General features: G+C 45.1%; 1 protein-coding gene across 1 annotated transcript in view; it reads left to right on the forward strand.

Moving 5' to 3' along the window:
• LOC145504748 (NBPF family member NBPF19-like) overlaps positions 1 to 24,240 on the forward strand; it is a 363,203-nt gene that overhangs the window by 77,989 nt on the left and 260,974 nt on the right. Inside the window, exons 22-41 of the mRNA XM_081486054.1 lie at positions 2,673 to 2,724; positions 3,609 to 3,823; positions 5,054 to 5,105; positions 5,748 to 5,923; positions 7,176 to 7,227; positions 8,112 to 8,326; positions 9,557 to 9,608; positions 10,251 to 10,426; positions 11,679 to 11,730; positions 12,615 to 12,829; positions 14,060 to 14,111; positions 14,754 to 14,929; positions 16,182 to 16,233; positions 17,118 to 17,332; positions 18,563 to 18,614; positions 19,257 to 19,432; positions 20,685 to 20,736; positions 21,621 to 21,835; positions 23,066 to 23,117; positions 23,760 to 23,935. Of these exons, the coding sequence (XP_081342180.1) occupies positions 2,673 to 2,724; positions 3,609 to 3,823; positions 5,054 to 5,105; positions 5,748 to 5,923; positions 7,176 to 7,227; positions 8,112 to 8,326; positions 9,557 to 9,608; positions 10,251 to 10,426; positions 11,679 to 11,730; positions 12,615 to 12,829; positions 14,060 to 14,111; positions 14,754 to 14,929; positions 16,182 to 16,233; positions 17,118 to 17,332; positions 18,563 to 18,614; positions 19,257 to 19,432; positions 20,685 to 20,736; positions 21,621 to 21,835; positions 23,066 to 23,117; positions 23,760 to 23,935 (2,475 nt within the window). The remainder of the gene's footprint in view (positions 1 to 2,672; positions 2,725 to 3,608; positions 3,824 to 5,053; positions 5,106 to 5,747; positions 5,924 to 7,175; positions 7,228 to 8,111; positions 8,327 to 9,556; positions 9,609 to 10,250; positions 10,427 to 11,678; positions 11,731 to 12,614; positions 12,830 to 14,059; positions 14,112 to 14,753; positions 14,930 to 16,181; positions 16,234 to 17,117; positions 17,333 to 18,562; positions 18,615 to 19,256; positions 19,433 to 20,684; positions 20,737 to 21,620; positions 21,836 to 23,065; positions 23,118 to 23,759; positions 23,936 to 24,240) is intronic.

Consider the following 24,240-nt stretch of genomic DNA (forward strand, 5'->3'; position numbering starts at 1 on the left):
CATTTACTTCGCTCCACCCACATGGAAATGTCCCTGTAACTTGGTTGTCTGCTGTCTCTGTGCTACGTGTATGTATGACCCAAGGTGAATGCAGCACCCTTAGGATTTCCTTTCCACACAGAGAGTATCTGTTCTCTTCTAAAGGAAGGCCAAGTGAGATAAATATCTATTTCTACACAGGTGTTTTAGAGCCTTGCAAGGAAGGTAACTAGCAACAGAATTAGTAGAGAAGCAATTAGAAAAATGAAACCGCAGGACAACTGTGCAAAACAAAATTGGTTTTCCTTGACAATAGTAAGTGAAAGCGGCCTTGCAGGCCTTTGTGTTCCTAAAGAGAAGGTAGAACATCTCCGAGAGTCTATCAGGCTTTAATATCTGTATTCGGTTCACTGTGCATGCTCAGTTGCTCAGTTGTCTCTGAATGTTTGTGACCCCACGGCCTGGAGCATGCCAGGCTCCTCTGTCCATTGCTTTTTCCCATGGAGAAGACTGGAGTGGGTTGCCATTTCCTTCTCCAAGGGATATTCCTGGCCCAGGGTTCGAAGCCGCATCTCTGCATTGGCAGGCCTCTTTACCACTGAGCCACCGGGGAAGCCCTTATTCACTTGACTGCTGCTGCTGCTGCTAAGTCGCTTCAGTCGTGCCCGACTCTGTGCGACCCCATAGACGGCAGGCCACCAGGCTCCGCCGTTCCTGGGATTCTCCAGGCAAGAACACTGGAGTGGGTTGCCATTTCCTTCTCCAGTGCATGAAAGGGAAAAGTGAAAGTGAAGTCGCTCAGTCGTGTCCGACTCTTAGCGACCCCATAGACTGTAGCCAACCAGGCCCCTCCGTCCATGAGATTTTCCAGGCAAGGGTACTGGAGTGGGGTGCCATTGCCTTCTCCGATTCACTTGACTACTTCACCTTATATTCAACATGGATTAGGACCCGGGGGAAGCACTTGGTGCGAAGTTCGTTTGTGCTTCCTGTTCCTGAAAGTCCCATCCTGGGATGGTTGAATCTCCTTCCTCATCAGAGGTTTGTGGCCGGAATGTAGGGTACCTGCTTGTCTCCCTCTGCCATCCCCAGACTGACACACTCCACTTCATATGAGAGAGGACAGCTCCTTCTGTCTGTAAGGGGCCTGCTCTTTTACTCTCTGTGACCACTCCCCATGCCTCCTGTCAAAAGCAGCCAGAATGGCTTGGGGTCAGATCTTCTCCATTTAATTTTCTCTCATTCCTTTCCCATCTGGCACAGCATGGAGCTGCAGGAGGCTGAAAAGAAGGAAGTGCCTGAAGAATCCAAGGATGAATGTGCCTTGATGCCTTCAATTTTCCAAGGAAGTTCTGACAGCCCCCAGCCTCGCAGTGATGATACATTGAAATTTAATGAACTAGAAGTAGACCTTGGTCCAGATGGAGCCGCTGGTTGCTCTCATGCTAAAGAAGATGAAATTCCAAGCAATATCTCAGGTAGCCCCCATATTATTTCTCCTCACAAGCCGAGTAGACCAAGGAAGGTCATCTCTAAGGACAGGTTGTATAGACACATCTTAGCTGAAACCAGGGAAACGGGACTATTATGCAACACAGACATCTGGTGGGTCAGGGAGCTGTCATTCATTTTTTGGCTCCGGGCTTGTCTCTGTCACCCTGACCCCAGTATCAGGCATTTGACACAAAGCGCTTGTGACAACTCTCAACCACCTCAGCTGGAAATCCACAGGAGGTGTCTGTCAGAACTCGTTTGGAGCCAGTGTGTTGTTCCCCGCAATGAGTTAAAATTTTGTCAATGTTCTTGGCCTCTCCAGAAGTGATGACAGACTTGCCTCTTTATAAGGAGAGGTGATTTCCATCATGTGTTTTACTGCGCTCAGCCCCAGTCTCCCTTTTCTCGATGTTGGCAGGTCTTAGCTAAGATGGTATCTGACACCAAGACAGACACAACTGTCCCATTGCCTTGCTTGGATGTTTCCATGAAGTAAGGCTGGGCTCTGGCAGTTCCTCCAGCTTCAAATGGTCATGGTTTCTGTGTAGCACCAAAGATTCTTTTTGATTTGAAGGTTAATAGATTTCACTGGGCTTCCCTGGTGGCTCAGATGGTAAAGAATCTGCCCGCAATGCAGGAGACCCAGGTTCAATCCCTGTATCATGAAGATCCTCTGGACAAGAGAATGGCACCCACTCTAGTATTCTTGGGTGGAGAATTCAATGGACAGAGAGGAGCCTGGTGGGCTATAGTCCATGCGGTCACAAAGAGACCGCCACTACTGAGCGGCTAACGCTTTCACAATTCACCCATCACTCTAGTCTCAAGTATAAATTCCTCTAAACCATCAACAACCACATAGTCTGATGGGACCAAGCAGCACTATAGAAATAATTCTAGAAAATAACTCAGCTCATTTTCTAGCATCTCTGTGGAAAATACATTTTTAAGTGCTTCTACAGACTCAGAACGAAGGCTGTTGGGAGAGATACCAGATCAAGCAGCAAATTTCCTCGATGGGTCTGGAAGCAGTCCAGTCTAATTCTCATACGACTTAAGTGTCCTAGAATATCTTTGCTAAAGAATTATGTTCTTACAATTAGAATATTAAGGTCCCTGTTGTATATGTGTTTCCTGAGTAGATATGTGTGAGATCTGATTTGCTTCTCATGACCTGCTGTCTCTGAATTTCCTACTAGACAATGAAAACGATCACAAGCAAGTGAGTGGACAAGAGCTCTCATTTCCCAGGTAATTTGAAAATCTGTGGGCTGTGAATGTCAGTGGTGACAGCAGGAGACCTCAGATCCAGAGAAAAATAGAAAGTACTCTATGTAACTCTCTCATCTATTCATGCAGCAGCAAGTGTCTCTTTAGTAGTGTTGTCTATTTATGTTTCACAAGTTTGTGCGTTTCAGTTTTTCAATCCTTCAAGTTTAGTAATGTACAGTGAGTTGTCCCAGGTGAAATAACTAAACCTGGGAGTTCCTGTATTCGTGTGTTTTCTCCTGAGTGGTTAAAGTAGGGTGAGAGCCTATGGGTCTTACACTGGTTTGGCATCAGCATGTTGGTAAATATTTGATTTCAAGGGAGGAAAATCGAACGATATTCATATTACAACAAAATATTGAAAAAAATAGTTCTTGAAGGCAGAATATCTAGTCTATACCTCCTTTTTCTCCAACTCTGAAAAACTGATCTTGAAGCTATATTTGTGCCAAGAAATATTTTAAAATTGAATGGAATAGAGTCCAAACTCAAACACATCTTTAACTTCTTAAAAGCTGTGTTCACTTGGACACAGGATATCCAGATCAATACAATCTGTGCAGAAAAGTCTGAACCACTGTCCCTGCCTTCTGTGTGTGCTGGGGGTGGTGACGTTAGCATGTAGGGAAAATTCCATCTCCTCCTTCAACCGCTGGTTGTGTGCCCAGTGCCCAGAGAACCTGCTGTCTCTCTCCTACCCCATGGCACCCACACTCCACTCCACATCAGGAGGAGTTACTTCCCTCCTTAAGGGGACTGCCCTTTTGCTTTCTGTGAGCAAACTCAATGCCTGTCATGAAAACCAGCCAGATAGCTTGGGGTCGAATCCTCTTAATTTTCTGTCATCCCTTCTCCACCTGACACAGCGTGAACTTGCTGGATGTTGAAAAGAAGGTGGTGTTCCAGCAATCCCAAGATGAATGTGTTTCAGTACCTTCCACTCTCCAGGAAGGTTCTGCCTGCAACCAGCCTTCCAGTGATGGAAAATTTGCATTTGATGAAGAGAATGTGGAGTCTGCCATGGATGGAGCCTGTGGTTGCTCTCATGCTGAAGAGGATGAAATTTCGACTGGTCTCCCAGGTAGTCTTCGATATATCTGTTAGTCTACTCTGGGAGAATGATCCCGTTTGATAGACCCTATGCTTCCATACTGAAGCCTGATTTGAACCAGACTCTATAGTTGCATTTAAAATGAGACATTCTATGAATGAACTTTTCTAAGTTCCCTGTCATGGTTGTCCCTGGGGTAAACCACTCTACCCAAGGTGGTCCAGCCAGACTCACATGAACCTTAGCAATTGTGGCACAGGAGGTACAAAGGCTTCCTAATTTTGAATGAACCTCTTATCTCACAGGAAATGCTTTAATTGTCATTTCTGGGTAATGTCCCTGCGTTCCTACACCTGTCCAAGGCTTTTTGCAGTCTTGTTTATTTCTTTGGAGATGTCACGACTTTCGTTCACGTCTGTCAACCCATAGCCTCTCTCTTTTCCTTGGACTTATCTTGTTCGAAGTTTCTGATAGCAGAAGGTAATGCGCACTGTCATTTTTTGGTATGTTTCTCTGAGGTAACGGAAAAGGCAATGGGAACCCACTCCAGTACTCTTGCCTGGAAAATCCCATGGATGGAGTAGCCTGGTAGGCTCCATGGGGTCGCGAAGTCCATGGGGACACGACTGTGCGACTTCACTTTCACTTTTCACTTTCATGCATTGAGAAGGAAATGGCAACCCCCTCCAGTGTCTTGCCTGGAGAATCCCAGCGACGGGGGATCCTGGTGGTCTGCCGTCTATGAGGTCGCACAGACGGACACGACTGAAGCGACTTAGCAGCAGCAGCAGCAGCTCTGAGGGAAGACAGGGCCCTGGAACTTCCCAACCTGATGAATGGCCTCTGTTTGCAGCTTTGAGATTCATTTGACTTGATGGTGTGTGGATTCCACTCCCATTTAATCTCAGTGTGAAATCACTTATCCCATTAATAAACAACATTTCAGATGAAAAAAGCCTGAGTATTATAGCAGGCTGAGGATATAATTAAGTTGTTCCCCAGGAACTGTGGGGAAAAGGATATATTTAGCTGTTTGCACAGACTGGGGATCAGGATACTCTGCCGATGACATATCATATCAAGGAAATTTGTCCAATGGCTCAAGAAGGAAACCCAGTGCCTTCTTCTGAGGCTCATTCTAGGGCCTCCTGGATTATTTCTGTCTCAATAGCCTGTTACCACATTCTGAAGATAGGCACAGGATTGGGCGTTTTGGAAAGGCATTTGCCTGACATAACTCTTCTGTTAATTTCTTTGCAGAAAACCAGAATGGTCACGATGACCTGAAAGGAGCAGCGGTTGGGGCCCCGAGGTAATTTTGAATATCTGTGGGCTCCTGTACAGTGATAACCTCTGCAGACCTCTGATGCGGGGAAAGACAGAAAGTGCTGAATATATTGTGTCGTCAGTTTTGCCCACCACTATTATTCTTTTTCATAATGTTCTCTGCTTTCACTGTGGTACTTGTATTGTTTCCAATTTCTTATTTACTGGTCAAGTTTCAAACCCAAGTCAGTCGACCCAGGTGAACTAAGTCAGAGTGATTTTTTTGCACTCAATTTTTATATCAGGTGTGGTTTCTAGAGTGAGATGCATATCTGCTATATGTTTGGTGTTAGCATGCTGGCATGTGTGTCATAGTAATGTCAATGCCATGTAAGTGGAAGTGTGAAAGCCACTACTCCGTGTCCCTGTATGTGAGGCGTGACTGTACCATCACAGAGAAATCTGTCTGTTCATCAGCCTGTTATTTGGTCAGACCACTGAGCACCTACTGCTTTTTCTCTCTTCTGCCCCTGTAAAACCACGCTGTGTCTCACACACAAAACAGAGTTTTCTCCCTGTCATGGATCAGACCCTTGGCTTCACCACTCAAACATTCCATCAAAACCAGATAGGACTGTACAGTTTCTGATAAGTCTTGGCTTAGTCTTTTGCCGTCCCTCCCCACCAGGTTCAACAGACAGCTGCCACAGATGATAGAGAATGGAGTCCCACAGGACTCTCTAGATGAACACTACCTGACTTACTCAGTTCTTCCTGACCTGTCAGACTCCTTCTGGCCTTATCGGAGCAATGCCATCTTCTCACCTGAGGACGTGGATGTGTCTTATGCTCGGGATGTAACCAGTGAGTATTTTCTTGTGATAGAACTCCACCTATATGCCCAGGTAGACTCTGTACGCTTCGTACTCCCCACCTCTGCGGTGCTGAGGTTTGTCATCCCTGTTGGAAGCGCTGTAGACAGTGATTTGGATGAGACTCTGTGGTAGAGTTTTAAGTACAGACATCAGGTGGGTCAGGGAGCTCTCATTCATTTTTTGGCTCCGGGCTTGTCTCTGTCACCCTGACCCCAGTATCAGGCATTTGACACAAAGCACTTGTGACAACTCTCAACCACCTCAGCTGGAAATCCACAGGAGGTGTCTGTCAGAACTCGTTTGGAGCCAGTGTGTTGTTCCCCGCAATGAGTTAAATTTTTGTCAATGTTCGTGGCCTCTCCAGAAGTGATGACAGACTTGCCTCTTTATAAGGAGAGGTGATTTCCATCATGTGTTTTACTGCGCTCAGCCCCAGTCTCCCTTTTCTCGATGTTGGCAGGTCTTAGCTAAGATGGTATCTGACACCAAGACAGACACAACTGTCCCATTGCCTTGCTTGGATGTTTCCATGAAGTAAGGCTGGGCTCTGGCAGTTCCTCCAGCTTCAAATGGTCATGGTTTCTGTGTAGCACCAAAGATTCTTTTTGATTTGAAGGTTAATAGATTTCACTGGGCTTCCCTGGTGGCTCAGATGGTAAAGAATCTGCCCGCAATGCAGGAGACCCAGGTTCAATCCCTGTATCATGAAGATCCTCTGGACAAGAGAATGGCACCCACTCTAGTATTCTTGGGTGGAGAATTCAATGGACAGAGAGGAGCCTGGTGGGCTATAGTCCATGCGGTCACAAAGAGACCGCCACTACTGAGCGGCTAACGCTTTCACAATTCACCCATCACTCTAGTCTCAAGTATAAATTCCTCTAAACCATCAACAACCACATAGTCTGATGGGACCAAGCAGCACTATAGAAATAATTCTAGAAAATAACTCAGCTCATTTTCTAGCATCTCTGTGGAAAATACATTTTTAAGTGCTTCTACAGACTCAGAACGAAGGCTGTTGGGAGAGATACCAGATCAATCAGCAAATTTCCTCGATGGGTCTGGAAGCAGTCCAGTCTAATTCTCATACGACTTAAGTGTCCTAGAATATCTTTGCTAAAGAATTATGTTCTTACAATTAGAATATTAAGGTCCCTGTTGTATATGTGTTTCCTGAGTAGATATGTGTGAGATCTGATTTGCTTCTTATGACCTGCTGTCTCTGAATTTCCTACTAGACATTGAAAACGATCACAAGCAAGTGAGTGGACAAGAGCTCTCATTTCCCAGGTAATTTGAAAATCTGTGGGCTGTGAATGTCAGTGGTGACAGCAGGAGACCTCAGATCCAGAGAAAAATAGAAAGTACTCTATGTAACTCTTTCATCTATTCATGCAGCAGCAAGTATCTCTTTAGTAGTGTTGTCTATTTATGTTTCACAAGTTTGTGCGTTTCAGTTTTTCAATCCTTCAAGTTTAGTAATGTACAGTGAGTTGTCCCAGGTGAAATAACTAAACCTGGGAGTTCCTGTATTCGTGTGTTTTCTCCTGAGTGGGTAAAGTAGGGTGAGAGCCTATGGGTCTTACACTGGTTTGGCATCAGCATGTTGGTAAATATTTGATTTCAAGGGAGGAAAATCGAACGATATTCATATTACAACAAAATATTGAAAAAAATAGTTCTTGAAGGCAGAATATCTAGTCTATACCTCCTTTTTCTCCAACTCTGAAAAACTGATCTTGAAGCTATATTTGTGCCAAGAAATATTTTAAAATTGAATGGAATAGAGTCCAAACTCAAACACATCTTTAACTTCTTAAAAGCTGTGTTCACTTGGACACAGGATATCCAGATCAATACAATCTGTGCAGAAAAGTCTGAACCACTGTCCCTGCCTTCTGTGTGTGCTGGGGGTGGTGACGTTAGCATGTAGGGAAAATTCCATCTCCTCCTTCAACCGCTGGTTGTGTGCCCAGTGCCCAGAGAACCTGCTGTCTCTCTCCTACCCCATGGCACCCACACTCCACTCCACATCAGGAGGAGTTACTTCCCTCCTTAAGGCGACTGCTCTTTTGCTTTCTGTGAGCAAACTCAATGCCTGTCATGAAAACCAGCCAGATAGCTTGGGGTCGAATCCTCTTAATTTTCTGTCATCCCTTCTCCACCTGACACAGCGTGAACTTGCTGGATGTTGAAAAGAAGGTGGTGTTCCAGCAATCCCAAGATGAATGTGTTTCAGTACCTTCCACTCTCCAGGAAGGTTCTGCCTGCAACCAGCCTTCCAGTGATGGAAAATTTGCATTTGATGAAGAGAATGTGGAGTCTGCCATGGATGGAGCCTGTGGTTGCTCTCATGCTGAAGAGGATGAAATTTCGACTGGTCTCCCAGGTAGTCTTCGATATATCTGTTAGTCTACTCTGGGAGAATGATCCCGTTTGATAGACCCTATGCTTCCATACTGAAGCCTGATTTGAACCAGACTCTATAGTTGCATTTAAAATGAGACATTCTATGAATGAACTTTTCTAAGTTCCCTGTCATGGTTGTCCCTGGGGTAAACCGCTCTACCCAAGGTGGTCCAGCCAGACTCACATGAACCTTAGCAATTGTGGCACAGGAGGTACAAAGGCTTCCTAATTTTGAATGAACCTCTTATCTCACAGGAAATGCTTTAATTGTCATTTCTGGGTAATGTCCCTGCGTTCCTACACCTGTCCAAGGCTTTTTGCAGTCTTGTTTATTTCTTTGGAGGTGTCACGACTTTCGTTCACGTCTGTCAACCCATAGCCTCTCTCTTTTCCTTGGACTTATCTTGTTCGAAGTTTCTGATAGCAGAAGGTAATGCGCACTGTCAGTTTTTGGTATGTTTCTCTGAGGTAACGGAAAAGGCAATGGGAACCCACTCCAGTACTCTTGCCTGGAAAATCCCATGGATGGAGTAGCCTGGTAGGCTCCATGGGGTCGCGAAGTCCATGGGGACACGACTGTGCGACTTCACTTTCACTTTTCACTTTCATGCGTTGAGAAGGAAATGGCAACCCCCTCCAGTGTCTTGCCTGGAGAATCCCAGCGACGGGGGATCCTGGTGGTCTGCCGTCTATGAGGTCGCACAGACGGACACGACTGAAGCGACTTAGCAGCAGCAGCAGCAGCTCTGAGGGAAGACAGGGCCCTGGAACTTCCCAACCTGATGAATGGCCTCTGTTTGCAGCTTTGAGATTCATTTGACTTGATGGTGTGTGGATTCCACTCCCATTTAATCTCAGTGTGAAATCACTTATCCCATTAATAAACAACATTTCAGATGAAAAAAGCCTGAGTATTATAGCAGGCTGAGGATATAATTAAGTTGTTCCCCAGGAACTGTGGGGAAAAGGATATATTTAGCTGTTTGCACAGACTGGGGATCAGGATACTCTGCCGATGACATATCATATCAAGGAAATTTGTCCAATGGCTCAAGAAGGAAACCCAGTGCCTTCTTCTGAGGCTCATTCTAGGGCCTCCTGGATTATTTCTGTCTCAATAGCCTGTTACCACATTCTGAAGATAGGCACAGGATTGGGCGTTTTGGAAAGGCATTTGCCTGACATAACTCTTCTGTTAATTTCTTTGCAGAAAACCAGAATGGTCACGATGACCTGAAAGGAGCAGCGGTTGGGGCCCCGAGGTAATTTTGAATATCTGTGGGCTCCTGTACAGTGATAACCTCTGCAGACCTCTGATGCGGGGAAAGACAGAAAGTGCTGAATATATTGTGTCGTCAGTTTTGCCCACCACTATTATTCTTTTTCATAATGTTCTCTGCTTTCACTGTGGTACTTGTATTGTTTCCAATTTCTTATTTACTGGTCAAGTTTCAAACCCAAGTCAGTCGACCCAGGTGAACTAAGTCAGAGTGATTTTTTTGCACTCAATTTTTATATCAGGTGTGGTTTCTAGAGTGAGATGCATATCTGCTATATGTTTGGTGTTAGCATGCTGGCATGTGTGTCATAGTAATGTCAATGCCATGTAAGTGGAAGTGTGAAAGCCACTACTCCGTGTCCCTGTATGTGAGGCGTGACTGTACCATCACAGAGAAATCTGTCTGTTCATCAGCCTGTTATTTGGTCAGACCACTGAGCACCTACTGCTTTTTCTCTCTTCTGCCCCTGTAAAACCACGCTGTGTCTCACACACAAAACAGAGTTTTCTCCCTGTCATGGATCAGACCCTTGGCTTCACCACTCAAACATTCCATCAAAACCAGATAGGACTGTACAGTTTCTGATAAGTCTTGGCTTAGTCTTTTGCCGTCCCTCCCCACCAGGTTCAACAGACAGCTGCCACAGATGATAGAGAATGGAGTCCCACAGGACTCTCTAGATGAACACTACCTGACTTACTCAGTTCTTCCTGACCTGTCAGACTCCTTCTGGCCTTATCGGAGCAATGCCATCTTCTCACCTGAGGACGTGGATGTGTCTTATGCTCGGGATGTAACCAGTGAGTATTTTCTTGTGATAGAACTCCACCTATATGCCCAGGTAGACTCTGTACGCTTCGTACTCCCCACCTCTGCGGTGCTGAGGTTTGTCATCCCTGTTGGAAGCGCTGTAGACAGTGATTTGGATGAGACTCTGTGGTAGAGTTTTAAGTACAGACATCAGGTGGGTCAGGGAGCTCTCATTCATTTTTTGGCTCCGGGCTTGTCTCTGTCACCCTGACCCCAGTATCAGGCATTTGACACAAAGCACTTGTGACAACTCTCAACCACCTCAGCTGGAAATCCACAGGAGGTGTCTGTCAGAACTCGTTTGGAGCCAGTGTGTTGTTCCCCGCAATGAGTTAAATTTTTGTCAATGTTCGTGGCCTCTCCAGAAGTGATGACAGACTTGCCTCTTTATAAGGAGAGGTGATTTCCATCATGTGTTTTACTGCGCTCAGCCCCAGTCTCCCTTTTCTCGATGTTGGCAGGTCTTAGCTAAGATGGTATCTGACACCAAGACAGACACAACTGTCCCATTGCCTTGCTTGGATGTTTCCATGAAGTAAGGCTGGGCTCTGGCAGTTCCTCCAGCTTCAAATGGTCATGGTTTCTGTGTAGCACCAAAGATTCTTTTTGATTTGAAGGTTAATAGATTTCACTGGGCTTCCCTGGTGGCTCAGATGGTAAAGAATCTGCCCGCAATGCAGGAGACCCAGGTTCAATCCCTGTATCATGAAGATCCTCTGGACAAGAGAATGGCACCCACTCTAGTATTCTTGGGTGGAGAATTCAATGGACAGAGAGGAGCCTGGTGGGCTATAGTCCATGCGGTCACAAAGAGACCGCCACTACTGAGCGGCTAACGCTTTCACAATTCACCCATCACTCTAGTCTCAAGTATAAATTCCTCTAAACCATCAACAACCACATAGTCTGATGGGACCAAGCAGCACTATAGAAATAATTCTAGAAAATAACTCAGCTCATTTTCTAGCATCTCTGTGGAAAATACATTTTTAAGTGCTTCTACAGACTCAGAACGAAGGCTGTTGGGAGAGATACCAGATCAATCAGCAAATTTCCTCGATGGGTCTGGAAGCAGTCCAGTCTAATTCTCATACGACTTAAGTGTCCTAGAATATCTTTGCTAAAGAATTATGTTCTTACAATTAGAATATTAAGGTCCCTGTTGTATATGTGTTTCCTGAGTAGATATGTGTGAGATCTGATTTGCTTCTTATGACCTGCTGTCTCTGAATTTCCTACTAGACATTGAAAACGATCACAAGCAAGTGAGTGGACAAGAGCTCTCATTTCCCAGGTAATTTGAAAATCTGTGGGCTGTGAATGTCAGTGGTGACAGCAGGAGACCTCAGATCCAGAGAAAAATAGAAAGTACTCTATGTAACTCTTTCATCTATTCATGCAGCAGCAAGTATCTCTTTAGTAGTGTTGTCTATTTATGTTTCACAAGTTTGTGCGTTTCAGTTTTTCAATCCTTCAAGTTTAGTAATGTACAGTGAGTTGTCCCAGGTGAAATAACTAAACCTGGGAGTTCCTGTATTCGTGTGTTTTCTCCTGAGTGGGTAAAGTAGGGTGAGAGCCTATGGGTCTTACACTGGTTTGGCATCAGCATGTTGGTAAATATTTGATTTCAAGGGAGGAAAATCGAACGATATTCATATTACAACAAAATATTGAAAAAAATAGTTCTTGAAGGCAGAATATCTAGTCTATACCTCCTTTTTCTCCAACTCTGAAAAACTGATCTTGAAGCTATATTTGTGCCAAGAAATATTTTAAAATTGAATGGAATAGAGTCCAAACTCAAACACATCTTTAACTTCTTAAAAGCTGTGTTCACTTGGACACAGGATATCCAGATCAATACAATCTGTGCAGAAAAGTCTGAACCACTGTCCCTGCCTTCTGTGTGTGCTGGGGGTGGTGACGTTAGCATGTAGGGAAAATTCCATCTCCTCCTTCAACCGCTGGTTGTGTGCCCAGTGCCCAGAGAACCTGCTGTCTCTCTCCTACCCCATGGCACCCACACTCCACTCCACATCAGGAGGAGTTACTTCCCTCCTTAAGGCGACTGCTCTTTTGCTTTCTGTGAGCAAACTCAATGCCTGTCATGAAAACCAGCCAGATAGCTTGGGGTCGAATCCTCTTAATTTTCTGTCATCCCTTCTCCACCTGACACAGCGTGAACTTGCTGGATGTTGAAAAGAAGGTGGTGTTCCAGCAATCCCAAGATGAATGTGTTTCAGTACCTTCCACTCTCCAGGAAGGTTCTGCCTGCAACCAGCCTTCCAGTGATGGAAAATTTGCATTTGATGAAGAGAATGTGGAGTCTGCCATGGATGGAGCCTGTGGTTGCTCTCATGCTGAAGAGGATGAAATTTCGACTGGTCTCCCAGGTAGTCTTCGATATATCTGTTAGTCTACTCTGGGAGAATGATCCCGTTTGATAGACCCTATGCTTCCATACTGAAGCCTGATTTGAACCAGACTCTATAGTTGCATTTAAAATGAGACATTCTATGAATGAACTTTTCTAAGTTCCCTGTCATGGTTGTCCCTGGGGTAAACCGCTCTACCCAAGGTGGTCCAGCCAGACTCACATGAACCTTAGCAATTGTGGCACAGGAGGTACAAAGGCTTCCTAATTTTGAATGAACCTCTTATCTCACAGGAAATGCTTTAATTGTCATTTCTGGGTAATGTCCCTGCGTTCCTACACCTGTCCAAGGCTTTTTGCAGTCTTGTTTATTTCTTTGGAGGTGTCACGACTTTCGTTCACGTCTGTCAACCCATAGCCTCTCTCTTTTCCTTGGACTTATCTTGTTCGAAGTTTCTGATAGCAGAAGGTAATGCGCACTGTCAGTTTTTGGTATGTTTCTCTGAGGTAACGGAAAAGGCAATGGGAACCCACTCCAGTACTCTTGCCTGGAAAATCCCATGGATGGAGTAGCCTGGTAGGCTCCATGGGGTCGCGAAGTCCATGGGGACACGACTGTGCGACTTCACTTTCACTTTTCACTTTCATGCGTTGAGAAGGAAATGGCAACCCCCTCCAGTGTCTTGCCTGGAGAATCCCAGCGACGGGGGATCCTGGTGGTCTGCCGTCTATGAGGTCGCACAGACGGACACGACTGAAGCGACTTAGCAGCAGCAGCAGCAGCTCTGAGGGAAGACAGGGCCCTGGAACTTCCCAACCTGATGAATGGCCTCTGTTTGCAGCTTTGAGATTCATTTGACTTGATGGTGTGTGGATTCCACTCCCATTTAATCTCAGTGTGAAATCACTTATCCCATTAATAAACAACATTTCAGATGAAAAAAGCCTGAGTATTATAGCAGGCTGAGGATATAATTAAGTTGTTCCCCAGGAACTGTGGGGAAAAGGATATATTTAGCTGTTTGCACAGACTGGGGATCAGGATACTCTGCCGATGACATATCATATCAAGGAAATTTGTCCAATGGCTCAAGAAGGAAACCCAGTGCCTTCTTCTGAGGCTCATTCTAGGGCCTCCTGGATTATTTCTGTCTCAATAGCCTGTTACCACATTCTGAAGATAGGCACAGGATTGGGCGTTTTGGAAAGGCATTTGCCTGACATAACTCTTCTGTTAATTTCTTTGCAGAAAACCAGAATGGTCACGATGACCTGAAAGGAGCAGCGGTTGGGGCCCCGAGGTAATTTTGAATATCTGTGGGCTCCTGTACAGTGATAACCTCTGCAGACCTCTGATGCGGGGAAAGACAGAAAGTGCTGAATATATTGTGTCGTCAGTTTTGCCCACCACTATTATTCTTTTTCATAATGTTCTCTGCTTTCACTGTGGTACTTGTATTGTTTCCAATTTCTTATTTACTGGTCAAGTTTCAAACCCAAGTCAGTCGACCCAGGTGAACTAAGTCAGAGTGATTTTTTTGCACTCAATTTTTATATCAGGTGTGGTTTCTAGAGTGAGATGCATATCTGCTATATGTTTGGTGTTAGCATGCTGGCATGTGTGTCATAGTAATGTCAATGCCATGTAAGTGGAAGTGTGAAAGCCACTACTCCGTGTCCCTGTATGTGAGGCGTGACTGTACCATCACAGAGAAATCTGTCTGTTCATCAGCCTGTTATTTGGTCAGACCACTGAGCACCTACTGCTTTTTCTCTCTTCTGCCCCTGTAAAACCACGCTGTGTCTCACACACAAAACAGAGTTTTCTCCCTGTCATGGATCAGACCCTTGGCTTCACCACTCAAACATTCCATCAAAACCAGATAGGACTGTACAGTTTCTGATAAGTCTTGGCTTAGTCTTTTGCCGTCCCTCCCCACCAGGTTCAACAGACAGCTGCCACAGATGATAGAGAATGGAGTCCCACAGGACTCTCTAGATGAACACTACCTGACTTACTCAGTTCTTCCTGACCTGTCAGACTCCTTCTGGCCTTATCGGAGCAATGCCATCTTCTCACCTGAGGACGTGGATGTGTCTTATGCTCGGGATGTAACCAGTGAGTATTTTCTTGTGATAGAACTCCACCTATATGCCCAGGTAGACTCTGTACGCTTCGTACTCCCCACCTCTGCGGTGCTGAGGTTTGTCATCCCTGTTGGAAGCGCTGTAGACAGTGATTTGGATGAGACTCTGTGGTAGAGTTTTAAGTACAGACATCAGGTGGGTCAGGGAGCTCTCATTCATTTTTTGGCTCCGGGCTTGTCTCTGTCACCCTGACCCCAGTATCAGGCATTTGACACAAAGCACTTGTGACAACTCTCAACCACCTCAGCTGGAAATCCACAGGAGGTGTCTGTCAGAACTCGTTTGGAGCCAGTGTGTTGTTCCCCGCAATGAGTTAAATTTTTGTCAATGTTCGTGGCCTCTCCAGAAGTGATGACAGACTTGCCTCTTTATAAGGAGAGGTGATTTCCATCATGTGTTTTACTGCGCTCAGCCCCAGTCTCCCTTTTCTCGATGTTGGCAGGTCTTAGCTAAGATGGTATCTGACACCAAGACAGACACAACTGTCCCATTGCCTTGCTTGGATGTTTCCATGAAGTAAGGCTGGGCTCTGGCAGTTCCTCCAGCTTCAAATGGTCATGGTTTCTGTGTAGCACCAAAGATTCTTTTTGATTTGAAGGTTAATAGATTTCACTGGGCTTCCCTGGTGGCTCAGATGGTAAAGAATCTGCCCGCAATGCAGGAGACCCAGGTTCAATCCCTGTATCATGAAGATCCTCTGGACAAGAGAATGGCACCCACTCTAGTATTCTTGGGTGGAGAATTCAATGGACAGAGAGGAGCCTGGTGGGCTATAGTCCATGCGGTCACAAAGAGACCGCCACTACTGAGCGGCTAACGCTTTCACAATTCACCCATCACTCTAGTCTCAAGTATAAATTCCTCTAAACCATCAACAACCACATAGTCTGATGGGACCAAGCAGCACTATAGAAATAATTCTAGAAAATAACTCAGCTCATTTTCTAGCATCTCTGTGGAAAATACATTTTTAAGTGCTTCTACAGACTCAGAACGAAGGCTGTTGGGAGAGATACCAGATCAATCAGCAAATTTCCTCGATGGGTCTGGAAGCAGTCCAGTCTAATTCTCATACGACTTAAGTGTCCTAGAATATCTTTGCTAAAGAATTATGTTCTTACAATTAGAATATTAAGGTCCCTGTTGTATATGTGTTTCCTGAGTAGATATGTGTGAGATCTGATTTGCTTCTTATGACCTGCTGTCTCTGAATTTCCTACTAGACAATGAAAACGATCACAAGCAAGTGAGTGGACAAGAGCTCTCATTTCCCAGGTAATTTGAAAATCTGTGGGCTGTGAATGTCAGTGGTGACAGCAGGAGACCTCAGATCCAGAGAAAAATAGAAAGTACTCTATATAACTCTTTCATCTATTCATGCAGCAGCAAGTATCTCTTTAGTAGTGTTGTCTATTTATGTTTCACAAGTTTGTGCGTTTCAGTTTTTCAATCCTTCAAGTTTAGTAATGTACAGTGAGTTGTCCCAGGTGAAATAACTAAACCTGGGAGTTCCTGTATTCGTGTGTTTTCTCCTGAGTGGGTAAAGTAGGGTGAGAGCCTATGGGTCTTACACTGGTTTGGCATCAGCATGTTGGTAAATATTTGATTTCAAGGGAGGAAAATCGAACGATATTCATATTACAACAAAATATTGAAAAAAATAGTTCTTGAAGGCAGAATATCTAGTCTATACCTCCTTTTTCTCCAACTCTGAAAAACTGATCTTGAAGCTATATTTGTGCCAAGAAATATTTTAAAATTGAATGGAATAGAGTCCAAACTCAAACACATCTTTAACTTCTTAAAAGCTGTGTTCACTTGGACACAGGATATCCAGATCAATACAATCTGTGCAGAAAAGTCTGAACCACTGTCCCTGCCTTCTGTGTGTGCTGGGGGTGGTGACGTTAGCATGTAGGGAAAATTCCATCTCCTCCTTCAACCGCTGGTTGTGTGCCCAGTGCCCAGAGAACCTGCTGTCTCTCTCCTACCCCATGGCACCCACACTCCACTCCACATCAGGAGGAGTTAATTCCCTCCTTAAGGGGACTGCTCTTTTGCTTTCTGTGAGCAAACTCAATGCCTGTCATGAAAACCAGCCAGATAGCTTGGGGTCGAATCCTCTTAATTTTCTGTCATCCCTTCTCCACCTGACACAGCGTGAACTTGCTGGATGTTGAAAAGAAGGTGGTGTTCCAGCAATCCCAAGATGAATGTGTTTCAGTACCTTCCACTCTCCAGGAAGGTTCTGCCTGCAACCAGCCTTCCAGTGATGGAAAATTTGCATTTGATGAAGAGAATGTGGAGTCTGCCATGGATGGAGCCTGTGGTTGCTCTCATGCTGAAGAGGATGAAATTTCGACTGGTCTCCCAGGTAGTCTTCGATATATCTGTTAGTCTACTCTGGGAGAATGATCCCGTTTGATAGACCCTATGCTTCCATACTGAAGCCTGATTTGAACCAGACTCTATAGTTGCATTTAAAATGAGACATTCTATGAATGAACTTTTCTAAGTTCCCTGTCATGGTTGTCCCTGGGGTAAACCGCTCTACCCAAGGTGGTCCAGCCAGACTCACATGAACCTTAGCAATTGTGGCACAGGAGGTACAAAGGCTTCCTAATTTTGAATGAACCTCTTATCTCACAGGAAATGCTTTAATTGTCATTTCTGGGTAATGTCCCTGCGTTCCTACACCTGTCCAAGGCTTTTTGCAGTCTTGTTTATTTCTTTGGAGGTGTCACGACTTTCGTTCACGTCTGTCAACCCATAGCCTCTCTCTTTTCCTTGGACTTATCTTGTTCGAAGTTTCTGATAGCAGAAGGTAATGCGCACTGTCAGTTTTTGGTATGTTTCTCTGAGGTAACGGAAAAGGCAATGGGAACCCACTCCAGTACTCTTGCCTGGAAAATCCCATGGATGGAGTAGCCTGGTAGGCTCCATGGGGTCGCGAAGTCCATGGGGACACGACTGTGCGACTTCACTTTCACTTTTCACTTTCATGCGTTGAGAAGGAAATGGCAACCCCCTCCAGTGTCTTGCCTGGAGAATCCCAGCGACGGGGGATCCTGGTGGTCTGCCGTCTATGAGGTCGCACAGACGGACACGACTGAAGCGACTTAGCAGCAGCAGCAGCAGCTCTGAGGGAAGACAGGGCCCTGGAACTTCCCAACCTGATGAATGGCCTCTGTTTGCAGCTTTGAGATTCATTTGACTTGATGGTGTGTGGATTCCACTCCCATTTAATCTCAGTGTGAAATCACTTATCCCATTAATAAACAACATTTCAGATGAAAAAAGCCTGAGTATTATAGCAGGCTGAGGATATAATTAAGTTGTTCCCCAGGAACTGTGGGGAAAAGGATATATTTAGCTGTTTGCACAGACTGGGGATCAGGATACTCTGCCGATGACATATCATATCAAGGAAATTTGTCCAATGGCTCAAGAAGGAAACCCAGTGCCTTCTTCTGAGGCTCATTCTAGGGCCTCCTGGATTATTTCTGTCTCAATAGCCTGTTACCACATTCTGAAGATAGGCACAGGATTGGGCGTTTTGGAAAGGCATTTGCCTGACATAACTCTTCTGTTAATTTCTTTGCAGAAAACCAGAATGGTCACGATGACCTGAAAGGAGCAGCGGTTGTGGCCCCGAGGTAATTTTGAATATCTGTGGGCTCCTGTACAGTGATAACCTCTGCAGACCTCTGATGCGGGGAAAGACAGAAAGTGCTGAATATATTGTGTCGTCAGTTTTGCCCACCACTATTATTCTTTTTCATAATGTTCTCTGCTTTCACTGTGGTACTTGTATTGTTTCCAATTTCTTATTTACTGGTCAAGTTTCAAACCCAAGTCAGTCGACCCAGGTGAACTAAGTCAGAGTGATTTTTTTGCACTCAATTTTTATATCAGGTGTGGTTTCTAGAGTGAGATGCATATCTGCTATATGTTTGGTGTTAGCATGCTGGCATGTGTGTCATAGTAATGTCAATGCCATGTAAGTGGAAGTGTGAAAGCCACTACTCCGTGTCCCTGTATGTGAGGCGTGACTGTACCATCACAGAGAAATCTGTCTGTTCATCAGCCTGTTATTTGGTCAGACCACTGAGCACCTACTGCTTTTTCTCTCTTCTGCCCCTGTAAAACCACGCTGTGTCTCACACACAAAACAGAGTTTTCTCCCTGTCATGGATCAGACCCTTGGCTTCACCACTCAAACATTCCATCAAAACCAGATAGGACTGTACAGTTTCTGATAAGTCTTGGCTTAGTCTTTTGCCGTCCCTCCCCACCAGGTTCAACAGACAGCTGCCACAGATGATAGAGAATGGAGTCCCACAGGACTCTCTAGATGAACACTACCTGACTTACTCAGTTCTTCCTGACCTGTCAGACTCCTTCTGGCCTTATCGGAGCAATGCCATCTTCTCACCTGAGGACGTGGATGTGTCTTATGCTCGGGATGTAACCAGTGAGTATTTTCTTGTGATAGAACTCCACCTATATGCCCAGGTAGACTCTGTACGCTTCGTACTCCCCACCTCTGCGGTGCTGAGGTTTGTCATCCCTGTTGGAAGCGCTGTAGACAGTGATTTGGATGAGACTCTGTGGTAGAGTTTTAAGTACAGACATCAGGTGGGTCAGGGAGCTCTCATTCATTTTTTGGCTCCGGGCTTGTCTCTGTCACCCTGACCCCAGTATCAGGCATTTGACACAAAGCACTTGTGACAACTCTCAACCACCTCAGCTGGAAATCCACAGGAGGTGTCTGTCAGAACTCGTTTGGAGCCAGTGTGTTGTTCCCCGCAATGAGTTAAATTTTTGTCAATGTTCGTGGCCTCTCCAGAAGTGATGACAGACTTGCCTCTTTATAAGGAGAGGTGATTTCCATCATGTGTTTTACTGCGCTCAGCCCCAGTCTCCCTTTTCTCGATGTTGGCAGGTCTTAGCTAAGATGGTATCTGACACCAAGACAGACACAACTGTCCCATTGCCTTGCTTGGATGTTTCCATGAAGTAAGGCTGGGCTCTGGCAGTTCCTCCAGCTTCAAATGGTCATGGTTTCTGTGTAGCACCAAAGATTCTTTTTGATTTGAAGGTTAATAGATTTCACTGGGCTTCCCTGGTGGCTCAGATGGTAAAGAATCTGCCCGCAATGCAGGAGACCCAGGTTCAATCCCTGTATCATGAAGATCCTCTGGACAAGAGAATGGCACCCACTCTAGTATTCTTGGGTGGAGAATTCAATGGACAGAGAGGAGCCTGGTGGGCTATAGTCCATGCGGTCACAAAGAGACCGCCACTACTGAGCGGCTAACGCTTTCACAATTCACCCATCACTCTAGTCTCAAGTATAAATTCCTCTAAACCATCAACAACCACATAGTCTGATGGGACCAAGCAGCACTATAGAAATAATTCTAGAAAATAACTCAGCTCATTTTCTAGCATCTCTGTGGAAAATACATTTTTAAGTGCTTCTACAGACTCAGAACGAAGGCTGTTGGGAGAGATACCAGATCAATCAGCAAATTTCCTCGATGGGTCTGGAAGCAGTCCAGTCTAATTCTCATACGACTTAAGTGTCCTAGAATATCTTTGCTAAAGAATTATGTTCTTACAATTAGAATATTAAGGTCCCTGTTGTATATGTGTTTCCTGAGTAGATATGTGTGAGATCTGATTTGCTTCTTATGACCTGCTGTCTCTGAATTTCCTACTAGACAATGAAAACGATCACAAGCAAGTGAGTGGACAAGAGCTCTCATTTCCCAGGTAATTTGAAAATCTGTGGGCTGTGAATGTCAGTGGTGACAGCAGGAGACCTCAGATCCAGAGAAAAATAGAAAGTACTCTATATAACTCTTTCATCTATTCATGCAGCAGCAAGTATCTCTTTAGTAGTGTTGTCTATTTATGTTTCACAAGTTTGTGCGTTTCAGTTTTTCAATCCTTCAAGTTTAGTAATGTACAGTGAGTTGTCCCAGGTGAAATAACTAAACCTGGGAGTTCCTGTATTCGTGTGTTTTCTCCTGAGTGGGTAAAGTAGGGTGAGAGCCTATGGGTCTTACACTGGTTTGGCATCAGCATGTTGGTAAATATTTGATTTCAAGGGAGGAAAATCGAACGATATTCATATTACAACAAAATATTGAAAAAAATAGTTCTTGAAGGCAGAATATCTAGTCTATACCTCCTTTTTCTCCAACTCTGAAAAACTGATCTTGAAGCTATATTTGTGCCAAGAAATATTTTAAAATTGAATGGAATAGAGTCCAAACTCAAACACATCTTTAACTTCTTAAAAGCTGTGTTCACTTGGACACAGGATATCCAGATCAATACAATCTGTGCAGAAAAGTCTGAACCACTGTCCCTGCCTTCTGTGTGTGCTGGGGGTGGTGACGTTAGCATGTAGGGAAAATTCCATCTCCTCCTTCAACCGCTGGTTGTGTGCCCAGTGCCCAGAGAACCTGCTGTCTCTCTCCTACCCCATGGCACCCACACTCCACTCCACATCAGGAGGAGTTACTTCCCTCCTTAAGGGGACTGCTCTTTTGCTTTCTGTGAGCAAACTCAATGCCTGTCATGAAAACCAGCCAGATAGCTTGGGGTCGAATCCTCTTAATTTTCTGTCATCCCTTCTCCACCTGACACAGCGTGAACTTGCTGGATGTTGAAAAGAAGGTGGTGTTCCAGCAATCCCAAGATGAATGTGTTTCAGTACCTTCCACTCTCCAGGAAGGTTCTGCCTGCAACCAGCCTTCCAGTGATGGAAAATTTGCATTTGATGAAGAGAATGTGGAGTCTGCCATGGATGGAGCCTGTGGTTGCTCTCATGCTGAAGAGGATGAAATTTCGACTGGTCTCCCAGGTAGTCTTCGATATATCTGTTAGTCTACTCTGGGAGAATGATCCCGTTTGATAGACCCTATGCTTCCATACTGAAGCCTGATTTGAACCAGACTCTATAGTTGCATTTAAAATGAGACATTCTATGAATGAACTTTTCTAAGTTCCCTGTCATGGTTGTCCCTGGGGTAAACCGCTCTACCCAAGGTGGTCCAGCCAGACTCACATGAACCTTAGCAATTGTGGCACAGGAGGTACAAAGGCTTCCTAATTTTGAATGAACCTCTTATCTCACAGGAAATGCTTTAATTGTCATTTCTGGGTAATGTCCCTGCGTTCCTACACCTGTCCAAGGCTTTTTGCAGTCTTGTTTATTTCTTTGGAGGTGTCACGACTTTCGTTCACGTCTGTCAACCCATAGCCTCTCTCTTTTCCTTGGACTTATCTTGTTCGAAGTTTCTGATAGCAGAAGGTAATGCGCACTGTCAGTTTTTGGTATGTTTCTCTGAGGTAACGGAAAAGGCAATGGGAACCCACTCCAGTACTCTTGCCTGGAAAATCCCATGGATGGAGTAGCCTGGTAGGCTCCATGGGGTCGCGAAGTCCATGGGGACACGACTGTGCGACTTCACTTTCACTTTTCACTTTCATGCGTTGAGAAGGAAATGGCAACCCCCTCCAGTGTCTTGCCTGGAGAATCCCAGCGACGGGGGATCCTGGTGGTCTGCCGTCTATGAGGTCGCACAGACGGACACGACTGAAGCGACTTAGCAGCAGCAGCAGCAGCTCTGAGGGAAGACAGGGCCCTGGAACTTCCCAACCTGATGAATGGCCTCTGTTTGCAGCTTTGAGATTCATTTGACTTGATGGTGTGTGGATTCCACTCCCATTTAATCTCAGTGTGAAATCACTTATCCCATTAATAAACAACATTTCAGATGAAAAAAGCCTGAGTATTATAGCAGGCTGAGGATATAATTAAGTTGTTCCCCAGGAACTGTGGGGAAAAGGATATATTTAGCTGTTTGCACAGACTGGGGATCAGGATACTCTGCCGATGACATATCATATCAAGGAAATTTGTCCAATGGCTCAAGAAGGAAACCCAGTGCCTTCTTCTGAGGCTCATTCTAGGGCCTCCTGGATTATTTCTGTCTCAATAGCCTGTTACCACATTCTGAAGATAGGCACAGGATTGGGCGTTTTGGAAAGGCATTTGCCTGACATAACTCTTCTGTTAATTTCTTTGCAGAAAACCAGAATGGTCTCGATGACCTGAAAGGAGCAGCGGTTGTGGCCCCGAGGTAATTTTGAATATCTGTGGGCTCCTGTACAGTGATAACCTCTGCAGACCTCTGATGCGGGGAAAAACAGAAAGTGCTGAATATATTGTGTCGTCAGTTTTGCCCACCACTATTATTCTTTTTCATAATGTTCTCTGCTTTCACTGTGGTACTTGTATTGTTTCCAATTTCTTATTTACTGGTCAAGTTTCAACCCCAAGTCAGTCGACCCAGGTGAACTAAGTCAGAGTGATGTTTTTGCACTCAATTTTTATATCAGGTGTGGTTTCTAGAGTGAGATGCATATCTGCTATATGTTTGGTGTTAGCATGCTGGCATGTGTGTCATAGTAATGTCAATGCCATGTAAGTGGAAGTGTGAAAGCCACTACTCCGTGTCCCTGTATGTGAGGCGTGACTGTACCATCACAGAGAAATCTGTCTGTTCATCAGCCTGTTATTTGGTCAGACCACTGAGCACCTACTGCTTTTTCTCTCTTCCGCCCCTGTAAAACCACGCTGTGTCTCACACACAAAACAGAGTTTTCTCCCTGTCATGGATCAGAACCTTGGCTTCACCACTCAAACATTCCATCAAAACCAGATAGGACTGTACAGTTTCTGATAAGTCTTGGCTTAATCTTTTGCCGTCCCTCCCCACCAGGTTCAACAGACAGCTGCCACAGATGATAGAGAATGGAGTCCCACAGGACTCTCTAGATGAACACTACCTGACTTACTCAGTTCTTCCTGACCTGTCAGACTCCTTCTGGCCTTATCGGAGCAATGCCATCTTCTCACCTGAGGACGTGGATGTGTCTTATGCTCGGGATGTAACCAGTGAGTATTTTCTTGTGATAGAACTCCACCTATATGCCCAGGTAGACTCTGTACGCTTCGTAGTCCCCACCTCTGGGGTGCTGAGGTTTGTCATCCCTGTTGGAAGCGCTGTAGACAGTGATTTGGATGAGACTCTGTGGTAGAGTTTTAAGTACAGACATCAGGTGGGTCTGGGAGCTATGCTGTCTTCTTCATTCAGGTGGAGCCTACGGGTCCGGCCCCAAGTTAGGTCATGGCTCAAGGCTATTGTGACACACTCACTCACTTGTATGTGTGCAGGTGTCCGGAGATGACTGTTTTTTCCT

Source organism: Giraffa tippelskirchi, chromosome 5, assembly GCF_054371585.1.
Source record: "Giraffa tippelskirchi isolate mGirTip1 chromosome 5, T2T-mGirTip1v1.2.pri, whole genome shotgun sequence".
Classification (NCBI taxonomy): Eukaryota; Metazoa; Chordata; class Mammalia; order Artiodactyla; family Giraffidae; genus Giraffa; species Giraffa tippelskirchi.